The sequence below is a fragment of the Callorhinus ursinus genome, unplaced genomic scaffold (assembly GCF_003265705.2).
Source record: "Callorhinus ursinus isolate GAN/ISIS: 27379988/994484 unplaced genomic scaffold, GSC_fseal_2.0 scaffold18, whole genome shotgun sequence".
In the NCBI taxonomy this organism is placed as follows: Eukaryota; Metazoa; Chordata; class Mammalia; order Carnivora; family Otariidae; genus Callorhinus; species Callorhinus ursinus.
Window position 1 is genome coordinate 2,615,050 of NW_027397080.1, and position 15,576 is coordinate 2,630,625.

The window sequence follows — 15,576 nt, forward strand, 5'->3', positions numbered from 1 at the left end:
GGGATAAATAGCTGACTGGACACAACAAAAGAAAACTCAGTGGACATGAAAACATAGCAATGTCAACTATCCAAAATGAGGCACAGAGAGAAATAAGATTGGGGTTGGCGGGGGAAGAGCATCAGTGGCCTGTGGGACTCCCTAGAATCCTGGGAAGAGAGGTGGGGTAGGAAAAATATTTGGAAAAACTAAGGACAAGAAAAAGTCCAAATCTGATTTTTAAAACACCAATAGTTATGAACCCATAGGTCCAAGGAGCTAAGAAAAAATCCCAAACTAAATTAAAGAAAACCACAATAAGGCACATCATAATCAAATTACTGAAAATCAGTGAAAAAGAGAAAAATCTCAAAAAGCAGCCAGAGGAAGATAGACATTACATATGAGGTAAAACAAGAAAAGAATGACAGAGACTTTCATTAGAAACTATGTAAGCCAAAAGAAAATGAATTCATAACTTTGAAGTACTTAGTGTGTATGAAATCGTCAACCTAGAATTGTATACCCAGTCCCCCGCCCCCTCCCAAAAATCTTAGAAAACTTAATGTAAAATAAAGACTTTATCAGAGAAACCAAAGCTGAAAGACTGCATTGCCATTAAACCTGACTCATGGGAATCATTACAAGAAGTTCTTCAGGCAGATGAAAAGGGAAACCATATGGAAATATGTATCTATACAAAGGAAGAAAGACCCACAGTAAAAATAAGTCTGTGGATAACTAAAACAGACTTCCCTCTCATTAAAATTTTTTTTAAAAATTGGGGGCACCTGGCTGGCTCAGTTGGTAGAGCATGCAACTGACCTGTGGTCTCAGGGTTGTGAGTTCAAGCCCCACATTGGGTGTAGAGATTACTTAAAAATAAAATCTTCCAAAAAAATTTTTTTAATTAAAAGAATTATGTGGTAAAATACACATATCTTAAATTTTTTTTTAAAGATTTATTTATTTGAGAGACTATGTAAGCACAGAGGGACAGAGGAAGAGGAAGAGACAGAAGCCTCAAGCAGCCTCCCCTCTGAGCATGGAGCCTGATGCAGGGCTCAATCCCAGGACCCTGAGATGATGACCTGAGCCAAAATCAAGAGTCGGACGCTTAACAGACTAAGCCACCCACGTACCCCCATCTTAAACATTTTTTTAAAGTAAGCACTATGTCTAACATGGGGCTCAAAATCACGACCCCAAGATCAAAAGTCACATGCAAGTTGCCCCCATCTTAAACATTTTTAAGTGTACAATTCAGTAGTATTAAAGTACATACATACACATTATGCAACCAATCTCGAGAACTCTTTTCATCTTGCAAAACTGAAACTTTATATCCACTAAGCAACAACTTCCCATTTCCCCTCCCTGCCCAACCCCTGGCAACCATGGTTCTATTCTCTGTCTCTATGAATTTGACTACTCTACGTACTTCATATAAGTGGAATCAAATTTTTTTTTTTTTTTTTGACCTCAGCCACAGCAACTTCTTCCTAGAAACATTGTCAAAGGCAAGGGAAGCAAGGGCAAAAATGAACTACTGGGACTACATAAGATAAAAAGCTTTTGCACAGCAAAGGAAACAGTCAACAAAACCAAAAGACAACGGACAGAATGGGAGAAGATATTTGCAAATGACGTATCAGATAAAGGGCTAGTATCCAAAATCTGTAAAGAACTTATCAAACTCAAACGTATTTTTCTTTCTATGACTGGCTTATTTCACTTGGCATAATGTCCTTAAGGCTCACACATGTCGTAGCATATTAAAATTTCCTTCTTTTTTAAGGTTGAATAATGTTCCATTGTATGAGTATACCACATTTTGTTTATCCTTCCATCTCTTGAGAGACACTTGGATTGCTTTGGCTATTGTAAAATAACACTGCTATGAACATGGGTGTACAAATATCAGTTTGCTATGGTGAGCACTGTGAACTGTGTAGTACTGATGAATCACAGACCTGTATCCCTGAATCAAATAATACATTATATGTTAATTAAAAAATATATATCAGTTTGAGTCCCTGCTTTCATTTCTTTTGAGTATATACCCAGAAATGGAATTGCTGGGTCACATAGTCATTCCATTTTCAATTTTTTTGAGGAATTATCATACTGTTCCCATAGTGGCTGCACCATTTTACATTCTGGCCAACAGTGTACAAGGGTTCCAATTTCTCTACATCTTTGTCAACACTTGCTATTTTCTCTTTCTTGTGCTCTCTTTTTTGATAGCAACCATCCTAATGGTGATAAGATGATAGCTCATCATGGTTTTGATTTGCATTCCCTAGTGATTAGTGATATTGAACAGTTTTCCAGGTTTTTGTTGGGCCCTCTGTATATCTTCCTTGGAGAAAAATCTATTCAAGTCCTTTGCTCATTTTTTAATCAGTTGCTTTGCTGTTGAGTTGTAGTTCTTCATATATTCTAAATATAACTCCACACCAGATATATGATTTGTAAATATCTTCTCCCACTCTGCAGGCTGCCTTTTCCAGTTCATTTGTAAATTACTTTAAATAACTGTTTAAAACAAAAATAAATAAGAACAATGATATGTGGATTTATAATACATAGATGTAATGCTATTTTGCACAAAGGATGGGAGGGGTAATGGAACTATCCTGTTATAAGGTTCCTAAACTCTATGTGAAGTCCTATAATATTATATGAAAGTAAATTATAAATTAAAGGCTTATTGTAAACTCTAGAACAATCATGAAAAAAATAAAACAGAGGCATAGCTATTAAGCCAAAAGTGTAGGTAAGATGAAGCTTAAAACACATTCAACTGGTCCAAAAGAAGGTCGAAAAAGAAAGGAAAAAAAACAAACAGAAAAAGAGTAACAAGACAGATTTAAACCCAACCACACTGATGATTACATTAAATGTAAATGGTATAAGCACTGCAGTGAAAGGCAGACATTGCCAGATTGGGTAAAAAAGCAAGACTCAACTATGTGCTGTCTACAAGAAACTCACTTTAATTATAAAGACACAGACAGTTAAACATAAAAAAGACCCACTCCGAGTGAACCAGCCCTGAGACCCAACTTCTCTGAGGCTCAAGGGTAAACACAAATATATGCTTCCCCCCACAATACACACAAAAATAAAAGTATGGGAAAACATAAAGCACAATGAAGCTAACTCTAAAAGGCTGGAGTGGCTACATAAACAAAGAAGATTTCAGAATAAGGATTATTACACCAGAGAAAAAGGGACATTTCAAAACATTGAAGGAATCTGTTCACAGCAAGGGAGTATAACAATCCTAAATGTACATACACTAAATGGCACAGCTTCAAAATATGTGAAGCAAAAACTAATAAATGGAGACCTCAACATCCCTCTGTCAATAACTGATGGAAAATCAGTAAGGATATAAGAAACCTGAAACACAGTATCAACCAACCTAATCTAATTGCCATTTATAGAATACCCAATAACAACATAAAAATTTCAAATGCACACAGAATATTCACCAAAATGGACCACATTTTATTCCACAACTCAGCTCTCACTCAACTTAAAAGTATTAAAATCATAAAAAACTATTCTCTGATCACAACAAAAATAAACCAGGTATCTGCAACACAAAGATATTTAGAACATCCTCAAATATTTGGAAATTAAGCAAAATCCTTCAAAAGAACCCATGGGTTAAAGTAGAAATCACAAGTGAAGTTAGAAAATACCTTTAACTCAATGAAAATAAGAATACAACATCAAAATTTGTGGGATGTAGCTGATACAGTTTTTTTTAAAGACTTTATTCATTTGAGAGGAGAAAGAGAGAGAGAGGGAGAGCACAAGCTGGAGGGGAGGGGCAGAGGGAGAGGGACAAGCAGACTCCCCACTGAGCAGGGAGCCTGATGTGGGGCTCCATCCCAGGATCCTGGGATCATGAGCCAAAGGCAGATACTTAACTGACTCAGCCACCCAGGCACCCCAGCTGATACAGTTTACAGAGGGAAATTTATAGCATGAAATCAAGGAATCAAGGCATCAAATCAGTGCTCTAATTTCTATCTCAAGAAACAAGGAAAAAATTAAACCCCAAATAATTGTAAGGTAGGAAATAATAAAGATAAGAGCAGAAAACAACAATTATAGTGAGAAAAATACCAAAAGAGAAAAATCAATGAACCCAAAAGCTAGTTCTGTGAGGAGACCAATAAAAATGATAAAGCTCTAACCAGAAAGACTAGAAAAAAAAGAGAAAATACATAAATTATGTATTTTATGCCAGAATATTCAACAACTTAGATGAAACCCACAAATTCCCTGTCAGGCATAAACTACCAAAGAAGAAATAGGAAACCTGAATAAAAATATGAAAGCTCTAGATCTATTAAAAGAAATGAAATTCTTTTTTTTTTTTTTTAAAGATTTTACATATTTATTTGACAGAGAGAGACACAGCAAGAGAGGGAACACAAGCAGGGGTAGTGGGAGAGGGAGAAGCAGGCTTCCTGCTGAGCAGGGAGCCCGATGCGGGGCTTGATCCCAGGACCCCAGGATCATAACCTGAGCCAAAGGCAGACACTTAATGACTGAGCCACCCAGGCGTCCCTCCCAGGTGCCCCTCTGGGAAGGTTTTTTAAATTAAGAATTACATTTCTACTGGGGCAATATTTCAGATGAACAGAGAAATAAAAATCCTTAATAAAACATTACTAAATTGAACCTAGCAATATATAAAAAAAACAATATATTAGAGTCAAATGAAGTTTATTCCAGTAATAAAAGGTTGGTTTAACATTCAAAAATCAATCAATGAAAAACAAATCATTGTGATTCACCATATTAACAGACTAAAGAAGAAAAGCCACATAGTCATGTCAAAAGATGCCGAAAAAGAAGCATTTGACAAAATTCAACATTATTCATTATAAACATTATCAACAAATCAGAAATAGAAGAGAACTCCCTCTATCCGAAAAGGTTATCTATGAAAAACCTACAGCTAACACCATAATGGTGAAAGACTAAATGCTTTCCCCCTGAGACTGGAAAACAAGACAAGTATATTCACTTTCACCTCATCTATTCAACACTGTACTGAAGAGTCCAGCCAGTGCAATGAGCCAGAAAAAGGAAAAAGAGGCATCCAGATTGAAAAGGAAGAAATAAAACTGTCTTTATTAATAGGAGACATGATTGTCTATGTATGATATTAGTGTGATACTGGTACAAGGATAGACATAAACATCCATGGAATGGAACAAGGATTCCAGAAAGAGACCCACATGGATATGTTTAGCTGATTTTCAACAAATATACCAACACAATTCAACGAAGACAGACTAGCGTTCAACAAATGGTTCTGGAACAATTGAATGTACATATGCAAAATTATATACAAAAATTAACTTGATACAGGTCATAGACTTAAATGTAAGAGCTAAACCTATAAAAATTCTAGAAGAAAACATAAGAAAAGACCTTTTGACTTTGGACTAGGGTAAGATTTCTTAGATAAAACACCAGAAGCAAAATCCATAAAAGAAAAAATTGATAAACTGGACTTCATCATGATTAAAAACTTCTGCTCTGTAAAAGACATTATTAAGAGAATGAAAAGACAAGCCACAGACTGGAAGAAAATATCTGCAAATCCATCTTACAGAGGTCTTCTATCCGGAATATGTAAAGCTGTCTTGCAATTCAATAAGAAGACAACCAATTTAAAAAAACAGCAAGAGATTTGGACAACTCCTCAAAGATAAAAGAATGCCAAATAAGCACATGAAAATGAAGCTGAATATCATTAGTCATTAGCAAAATGCAAATTAAAACCACAGTGAGGTATCACTAGAAATTAGGATAGCTGCAACTAAAAACACTGATGCAGAGATGTGGAGCAGCTGGAACTCTTATCCACTGATGGCAGGAAAGCAAAACAGTACAGTCAATTTGGAAAACAGTTTGGTAAAATCCTGTAGAGTTAAACATACATCCTATATACAAATGTTTATAATGGCTTTCATTATAATCACCCCAAACTAGAATTTACCCAAATGTCTTTTGACTCCTGAGTAGATGAACACACTATGTTACATCCACACAATGGAATGCCATTCAGCAATAAAAAGGAACTGATACACACAACACACATATGAATCTCAAATGCATTATACCAAATGAAAGAGGCACACTCAAAAGGCTTCCCACTGTATGATTCCATTAATATAAAATTCTGGAAATACTACAGGGACAGAAAACTGATCAGTGGTCATCAGAGGCTGGGGGTAAGGGGAGGGGTTAACTACAAAGCAGCACAAGGGAACTTTCAGGGGCTGATGATAGAAATGTTCTATTGGACTGTTGTGGTGGTTGCTCAAAGGTATGCATTTATCAAAACCCCTACAACTACACCAAAAAGTCAATTTTATTTCACATAAATTAAACTTCAATAAATCTTACTTTTAAAAAAATTATGATATATCCATACAGTCATATGTTATGTAATCATTAAACAAATAAGATTACCATATATGCTGGTAAGAGGATAATCTCTAACATACATTGTTAGGAGCAAAAAGCAAGATACAAAACAATAAATACATGATGCTTCTATTTATGGTACTACTGGCCTTCTCTGGGGCAGGGATCTGGAGCAGGAGCATATACCCTTTTGCACATTTTCAGTTATTATTTCTTTAACCATATGCTTGTATTACTTTCAATTGGAAAAAGTAAAAAAAAAAAAAAAAAAAAAAGACAAACCACACCTATATCCAGGTCAAGGAAAACTCAGAGGTGTCTGGCCCAGAGGACTGAGTCAAGTAAGCCTAAGAAAACATTTATAAGAATAATATGGAACATAGCACCAGACACTTTAGAGGTGCTCAATAAATAGCTGGAGGAAGAAAATTATTTGGAATGAAGTCAGAAGGCAGACCCTGGACAAAGAGCTCTCCATCTGGACACCAGATATTCAGGTAGCAGAGCCCCTATTTTAGACAAGGAGCTAAGCTTGGATTGCTCACATTAGAAAAAGAAAAGGAGAGGGGCCGCCTGGGAGGCTCAGTCGATTAAGTGTCTGCCTTCAGCTCAGGTCATGATCTCAGGGTCCTGGGATGGAGTCCCGCATCAGGCTCCCTGCACAGCGGAGAGTCTGCTTCTCCCTCTCCCTCTGCTGCTCCCCCTGCTTGTGCTCTCTCTCTCAAATAAATGAATAAAATCTTAAAAAAAAAAAAAAAGAAGCATAAAAACCAAATACTCTGGATTTACTTTCGGGCAAGCTGTTTCTCAGCATTCCTCTGCAAGCACATTGTGTGCCCTAACCTCAGCCTGCTCAGGGATGGGATGCAAGCCATTCCCCCAGTGAACAGATCCCACCCCCAAGAGGCCACCTACAGGACTCCTCCTGTGGTGCAAGTGCTACAGCCCGACTCCCAGAGCATCCTAGGGCAGCCTTTCCTCCAGCCACTCTAAGTCAGACACTCCGAGAACTTTCTGAAGGAACAAAATGACCCTGAGAGTCTCACTGCACTCCAGACTGCAGACAAAGTCATCCTGGCATGTCGGGACCGTCTCTACACTACGGCTTCATGGAAAGAAAACTTGAGAGAAAAAGTCAGATATGGAAGCAAGGCCCCTCAGCAGTGGTAAAAGGAACTCCCAGGGTTTGGCACAGCTTCTTTCAGCAAGCTTGGTATCAGGAAGTAGAGAACTCCAGAATGCGAAACGGACAAAGAGAGGTGCTGGAACGGCCAGCCTCTGAAACTCCTCTTTGTTCCCTGCTTTATTTGGATATGCTTCCCTGAAGCCACGTAGTTCTGATACCATGGCTTGGAGCCTCTGTGCTGGGTAGCCTCGTCTGGCTGCCCCTGGGTACCTGGCTTCCAAGCAGCAACCACGTAGGTTTGACCCGCTCCCTCCCCTCCACAGAGACAGGCTGGGCTGGCAGGTGTAAGCTCCCAGAGGCACGATGGGATAAGGTATAGCAAGGGCTCAGAATGGGACTGGGGTAGGAACCACCCAAAACAAGTCCTTTCCAGGCACCCGCAGACTCAAGAACCCAGAGGTAAGTTAGAACAGAGTCTTGTGTTCTCAGAGCACATCACTTGTGCAGCACTGGGTTTCTGACTCCTGGGCCAGGGACCAGGCTATCTGGGCTGCGGGAAGAAACAGGAGCACTTACCGGGGAAAGATGGCAGTCATCAGGGCTGAAGCATAGCCAGGCTTACAAGCTCCCTCTGAAAAGTTTGCGTACTTGGTGGCTAACTCAGCAGGCCTATGGAAAGAGAAGGAAAGTCAGAGCTTGCCAGGCACTGAGCAGTCAGCAGGTATTAGTTCTTGAAGAGTGGTAGGTTTTTTTAAACTCTGAATAAAGCTTCACTCTCTACAATCAGCCTTTCAGCCCCTTTTCTATACCAAGGCTTCGTGGCAGGGGGGAGATCCCAAACCCAAAGCCCTAAAGGAATAATAGGTAGATAAATTAGCAAGGCCCCTCTTAAAGAATTTCATAAAAGGAACTCACTGGGTTTTGCACAGATTCTTTGCAGCAAGCTTAATCCCAAGAAAAGCAGGAACTCCATCCAGGCTCCCAGACTGGGCAAGTGGAGCCTGGAGACCTAGAGAGAGAGCTGCCCAGGCTTTGACTGTCACAGGCACTGCCCTTTCAAGCTTCATTGTGGGGCCCTACATACCAGCCATGCCTGCCTCTATTCTCTCCACACAGACATTCAATGACCCAGCCAGTGGGAACCACTCTTAGTGTCCTGAAGTCAAATATATGTTGGGGCTATTACTATAATGATTAGATATTTAGTTGGAGAGACTAAATATCTAAGAGAGCAGCAGCTCTTCTGCTCTCCTATTCTCTCTGCCTGGAATCTTCTTCCTTGTGCCTCTCCACCTGGCTATGCCTACTGGTCCTTCACAACTAAGCTCAGGTCTCAACTTCACGGGGAGTAATTCCCGACCCCCAGGTTGGGCTAAGTGCCTCCCCTGTGCCCCACGGTCTGTCCCCCTGACACGCACATTACATGCCATACTGTACTGTAATATGTAATAGTTGGTAGTATGTCTCCCTCATTATACTGCAAATTCCCAAGGCTGGAGTCTGATTTAACCCTGCACCTCCAGTCCCTTGTGAAGATATGGACCCATAGAAGATGCCTATAATTTTCTGATGGAACAAAATGACTCTGATACAGTCTCACTGCACTTGTATTGAAATCAAGACAATCGCAGGAGCCCCCAGAGTGTTTGCTAAATATCTGTGGAATATTGTTTCAGAAGACTTGTGTGTCCTAGCTCTGGTTTTGCGGCGGCAACTATAGTCAAATCACTTCACGTCTTTGGGCTTCCATGTCCTTAGGTGTTCCATGCGGGGCTGGAGTCACGGCCCCACCACCAAAAATTCTTGCCAGTACAGTCCCGAGAAAACTACAGTGGAAGAACAGGACCCATTCAGCGACTGCAAGGCGGGAGGCCCTGCATGCTGGGGCACCTGAGGGAGCCCTGGCGGGCTGCCAGTTCCCAGGCCCAACCTCCCCCGCCTCCACCCTTGGGCCCGTGGCCAACACACTGATGCCCAGCTGCTCTACCGTGCTGGGGCCCCGTGGTAAGTCTCCCCTCGGGGCTGCCTTCTGCAGGAACAGGGTGGGGCAGGTCTGAGGGGACGGGGGCTGGCGCCTGGCCTGGAGAGCCAGAAACGATGATCCCACTGCCTATCGTGTGTCATGTGCGATTCACTCGTGTGCCCCTGTGGGCCTAGCCCAGCGCCGGGCACAGAGGAACTGCTCACTGAATTTAGACAAATTCATCTGTATCCACGTGCAATTTCTCCCAGAAATTTACTTTTTTTTTTTTTTAGCCTTTCTTACCAATGAAATGTAAAGCCAGAAATGCAGATGCAAATGCCTGTGCTAAGCCAGAGTTGAGACTTTATTTGGTAGGCCAAAGAAAGTCAAAGGTTTAACAAGAGAATTTACGTAACAGTATTTTCTTATGTAAACAACTTACTTCCGAAACAAAATGTAAACTTCAGTACAACTGATGAACTTACGGGAAGCTCTTAGACTAGGCAGAGTGACTAAAATACAGATTTTTTTCAGTTCTTCAACAGCCATGTGAGTAGGTGCTATCACAGTTATTAATTTACACATGAGCTCAGAAAGATAAAGAAACTTATCCAAGATCCTACGGCCAGGAAAGTGGCAGACAGCAGTGCAGGAGCTCCTAACATGGACCATGGTAAGCACCATCACACAGAGAAGCACTGAGTCCTCGGATAGCTCGGGAGTGGTCAGCGTTGGTAGACGGGGATAGAGAAGAGGGTCAGGAAGGTCTCCCACCACCCTTTGAAAGTGTGCAGACAAGCAGCAAGGTGCTGTGAGTCTCTCCTATCCGTGCCTCCCAATCCCCCACTATCTGTGTGCCTGCCTTGTAACTGTGGGTTCCTGTTTTCTTTCTGGATTCCAGAAAGTTTCACACTGAAGACGAAAGATGGATGGCAGTTGCCCCTCTAACACAGTGCCCCACAGCAATGTACATACAACAACAGACAAGCCTTTGGCCATTTCTTTCCTCTCTGGTTTACACCATCAACCTCTGGTGAGGTGCTTCAGGAATAAGGAGCATGGGCAGCACAAGGTCTACGGACTCAGGTAATCTCTCATGGAGAAGAGGGGGCACTGGCCAGCTGGAGCACAGGGAAGCCAGAACCCAGCTGGGAAGGCTCTTCCCACGATAGTGCAAGGTAGCCAGATGTCGAGGATGAGCAGCTCTAAATCAACCCCCCATTTAGAAGGCAACAGTAACTTCTAAAACATACAGCCCCGAGGACAGTGTGCCAGGTCAAGTTATTACCAAATTAAAATGCCTTAGCAGTGGCCTCCTGACTACCCCAGGGAGAGAAGAATAGGGGGAGTGTTGGGGATTCTGAGTCATACAGCAGGCTGGGACCTCAGGGGCAGTTAGCGGTCAAAACCACCAAGATTAACAGTCGCCAACTCCCTCAGGCTAGAATAGTTAGTTTCTCTAAGGCACTCACACTCCAAATGCCAGGAGGCCCCCACAGATGTCTGATCAAATCATTCAGCCCTTGTTCTTCTCATACTCTCCAGCTGGCCTTTCATTTTGGGAGATTTAGCATTTCAACCAGTAAGAGCACCCATTGTCCCACAAACGTGACTACCAAGCCCCTGGGGTGAAGAGTGTGAACCGCTGCACTCAAGAGGAAATCCAGGCAGACAGACTGGAACCCAAGAGAAGGAACCACACTTCCACGCCCCTGCTTCACCCAGGAGCATGGACTTTAAGGATCAGGCCAAGCAAAGGGTTATAAATGGGAAGAGCATAGGATCTGGAATGAGAAACTTTCACAGGACATTGGCAAGTGGTGTGACTCGGGCAAGTGATGGAAAATCTGATTCTCGGCTTCCTCATCTGCAAATGGGAACCACTCAATTCCCAGGGACCTTGGGAGGATGTGGTGAGAAAGCACACTTGGAGGGGCTGGCTGTCCTCTAGAGCACCGAGCACCACACCAACGTTATGTGAAAGATGAGGTGGCAGAGGCAGGCATCCAGATCATGATGAATGATGAATGCTTCACTCGAGTTTGGATTCTGTAATACAGGAGCATCACTGAATGATGCCCAGTGGGAGAGTGCATTCAGGGATCAATGTTTGGCAGGTGAGGAGGCTGCGAGAGGCTGGAAGGAGCAGTCCACGAGACAGAACAATAATCCGGAGAGAGTGAGTGCTCTCTCAGTTGCCAAAGGCCAGGAAGTGTCTCAAGGACATAGGAACCACCTGCACTGAACACAGTGGAAGGCCTGGCAAGGTGTGGCCCCTGGCTTGACAGCTGGTTTTGGCAACATGGAAGTTACTCCTGACCTTGACAAGAGCTGGTTCACTGGAGAGTGGGGGTGAAAGGCTGATTTCACTGGGCTTAAGAGAAAACAGAATGAGTGGAGTCATGGAATAGAGACTACTGTTTTTGCTATTAGGGGAGACAGAGAAATGGGGCAACAGATGAAGGGAGGAAGCAGGGAAAGATGTTTTTGAGGTTAGGAGACAGTTTAGCACATTTGCAAGGTGGTTGGAATAAGAGGGAAACTCCTGATGTGGCCAATAGGACTGTCCTTGAGGAGGTGGGAGGGGGGAAGCAGGGGGAAGGACCCTACAAAAGTAGGAGGGTTGGCCTTCCTCTGCTCACCCCACCCCACCCTGGCCAGTGACTGCCTAGTCACCTCTGTGACACTTGGTTTAAGCACCATTCCCTTCCCCAGCAGAACCAAGATACCTAGTCATGACAACGGAACAAGACCATGTAGGTAACACCTGGCACGATGCTTGACAAGCAACAGTGAATAAATAGTAGTGTCCTTTTAAGCCAGTATAGCAATTTAATCAGAGCTAGCCAATATTATCGTCAGAAGGACTTGCGTGAACACACAGATAAGAACCCTTGGCCCAGGGCTGGCCCCACCACTGCTTCTTCAATGCTACCCTCCCTAACCTTCCTGCTGAAGATGCATTTCTCCAATTACTAGAGATCTGTGTCTGGAACATGACTTGGGAAATGGCAGAAGCAGCTTAAGTTAGCTTTAGTAACCCTATTCTGTCATTAAACACTTTCACTTTTCTTTCTTTCTGAAGTAGACTAATGAAAGAAAGGCTACTTAACATTGCCATAGATCTTTTCAGCTCCAAGATGAAACTTTTCTCCTTAAGGATAATTTCTATCTCTTCTGACTGCCTCTTCCATCTGACTCCATTATTACAGATCTGCTGGCTCTTCTTGCATTATCATTAGTCTCTTCATTCACCCACATTTGGGGGCGGCCAATCCATCCTGCCCTGAGCATCACTGACCCCTTGCTCTTGTGAACGCCAATGCAGGCTGGGGCTTCCATATAGATTTTGCCCCACTTATGGTGATCTATAATAAACTTGGCAGCACTGTCCTATGTCTCTTTCATCACTTTAAGGCAGAGGGACTGCTTGATCTGAGCCATCTGGAATCTGTGGTATTTCTCAGCTCTAGAGGACCTGCCTTTCAGCTCTTGCTACTTACTGCGCACTGTAATACCTTTTCAACAAACCAGGCCACTCTGCTGTTTGATCACTGATTCTGGAGTTGACATTACTGCAGTTTATCTTTGTCTCCAGGACCTTGTCACTTATTTCATTTTGGCTGGTAGGCTGCTCTCCAGTAAGCTCTTGCAAGCGCTTTAGCCTGAGCTGTATAGGCAATGCTCACAGAGACTCTCCATGAGGGATTTGTTGCAACTGCTCCAATTCAATTTTGTTTCTACATTTCTTAAAAACAAAACAAAACAAAACAAAAACCACATCCTCTTTCAGGGTGGTAGTGGAAAGAACATGGAAACTAACATTTACTGAGCATAAACCATATGCTAATAGTTGACCTAATTATTTCATTTAGCCTTACAATAATTCTCTAAGGCAGTACAGCCCTGAGATCCAGGCATGCGGGGTGTAGAGTCCAAGTGAAGACATGGTTGGAAGATGTGCTGTTCTATTTTTAACACTATAAAATTTCAAATGATAAATTTTGATAGGGATTGTACTAACTCTGTAGATTGCTTTGAGTGGTATGTACATTTTAACAGTATTAATTCTTCCAATCCAAGAGCATGGAATATGTTTCCATTTATTTATGCCTTCTTCAATTTCTTCCATCAAAGTCTTACAGTCTTCAGTGTACAGGTCTTTCACCTCCTCGGTTAAATTTATTTCTAGGTCTTTTACTCTTTTTGAGGCAACTGTACATGGATTTTTAAGGAATTTCTCTTACTTATAGTTACTGCTGTATAAAAATGCAACTGATTTTTGTGTATTGACTTTGTATCCTGCAACTTTACTGAATCCATTTATCAGTTCAAATGGTTTTTTGGTGGAGTCTTTAGAATCTTCTCTACACAGTATCATGTCATCTGCAAATACAGACACTTTTCACTTCTTCCTTTCTGATCTGGATGCCTTTCTTTTTCTTACCTGTTTTGGCTAGAACTTCTAATACTATGATGAATAAAAGTGGTGAGAGTGGACATCTTGTTCCTGATCTTGGAGGAAAAGCTTTCAGCTTTTTACTGTTGAGGATGATGTTAGCTGTGGGCTTGTCATATGCCGTCTTTATTACGTTGAGGTAAATTCCCTCTATATGCAACTGTTGAGAGCTTTTATTATGAATGGATGTTGAAATCTGTCAAATGCTGGGGAACCTGAGTGCCTCAGTTGGTCAAGCATCTGGCTCATGATTTCAGGTCATGACCTTGGGGTCATGAGATCCAGCCCCATGTCAGGCTCCATGCTCCACGGGGGCTTCTCGAGATTCTCTCTCCCTCTCCCTCTGCCCCTCCCACCCTGCATGCTTGCTCTCTCTCTCTAAAATAAATAAATAAATCTTAAAAAAAAAAAAAAAACAGGTTTCAGAGAGCCAAGGTACTATGAATACTAACAGTATGATTAGTTTTTTCTTGTGGCCAGAAATGATGCACTGGACAATAAAATACACGAAGAGATGCCTGAACCTGAACAGAAAGAGATGGCATCTGGGTACTGTTAAGACCCTTCATGTGTACTGAATGGACAATAAACAAATACATAAGCATCTCTTCCTTCCCCACTGTTCTAAATCCTCATCCGTAAATCACTGTATCTTACATGGACCCATCAACGTGTTTATACACCAGAGGTGTTACAAAAAATATTTAGCTGGGGGCAGGTGGCGCCTGGGTGGCTGTCGGTTAAGCGACTGCCTTCAGCTCGGGTCATGATTCCAGGGTCCTGGGATCGAGTCCCACATCGGGCTCCCTGCTCAGCAGGAAGCCTGCTTCTCCCTCTCCCTCTGCTCACACACTCTCTCTCTCTGTCAAATAAATAAATAAATAAATAAAATATTTAAAAAAATTTTTCGCTGGGGCTCTGCACACCCTTGGTGCAACCCTACTTTAAGGTAAGTATTATTCTCATTTTTGACAAGACAAACGGAGTCTAAAACCCATCCTCTGCTCTCACCAAAGCCCTTGCTTTCTTTGGTATAAAGAACAATTGGCATAAAGGTAAAAAGACTTGAGTTTAAGTAACTAGCTCTTCCACTTACCAGTTGTGTAACCTCAGGTAAGAGGTAATCAGTTTCCTCAACTCTTACAATAGCTATAACAACACATATTTTCTAGAATGGATGGAAAGATCAAATCATTTCCTGTAACAATGTAGGTCAGAGCATTCTTTGAAAGGTTATAGAAATGTCAGTTACTGCTCCTGTTTTAACGCTTAACTTCAGCTTTTACAACTTCTAGATCATCTGAATTATTATCATTTTACTAATCTAATGAGGAAAAAAACTGTTCCTTTTATTTTTCTTACTTGGATTATTTTCTCCAACTCACCTGGCTGTCTCCAAACCTCTGCTAATAGGTATGTGTGTGTGTGGTTAGATTTATACCTAAGTCTTTCTTTGCATATGTGCGCTAATGTAAACGATACTGTATTTTTAGTTTTTTTTTTTTTTTTACATGGGAGCTACTGGTTTTATTTTCCCAGATGCAGCAATTCTTTGAAGGCTTGAGTTTTTACTTGCAAAACAGG

At 41.6% G+C, this 15,576-nt stretch overlaps 1 protein-coding gene across 3 annotated transcripts in view; it reads right to left on the reverse strand.

Moving 5' to 3' along the window:
• The window catches only part of ST3GAL3 (ST3 beta-galactoside alpha-2,3-sialyltransferase 3), a 179,343-nt gene that overhangs the window by 66,563 nt on the left and 97,204 nt on the right, over window positions 1-15,576 (reverse strand). For all 3 annotated transcript variants that reach the window (XM_073902754.1, XM_025856879.2, XM_073902755.1), the window contains one exon: window positions 8,147-8,239. In XM_073902754.1, the coding sequence (XP_073758855.1) occupies window positions 8,147-8,239 (93 nt within the window). The remainder of the gene's footprint in view (window positions 1-8,146; window positions 8,240-15,576) is intronic.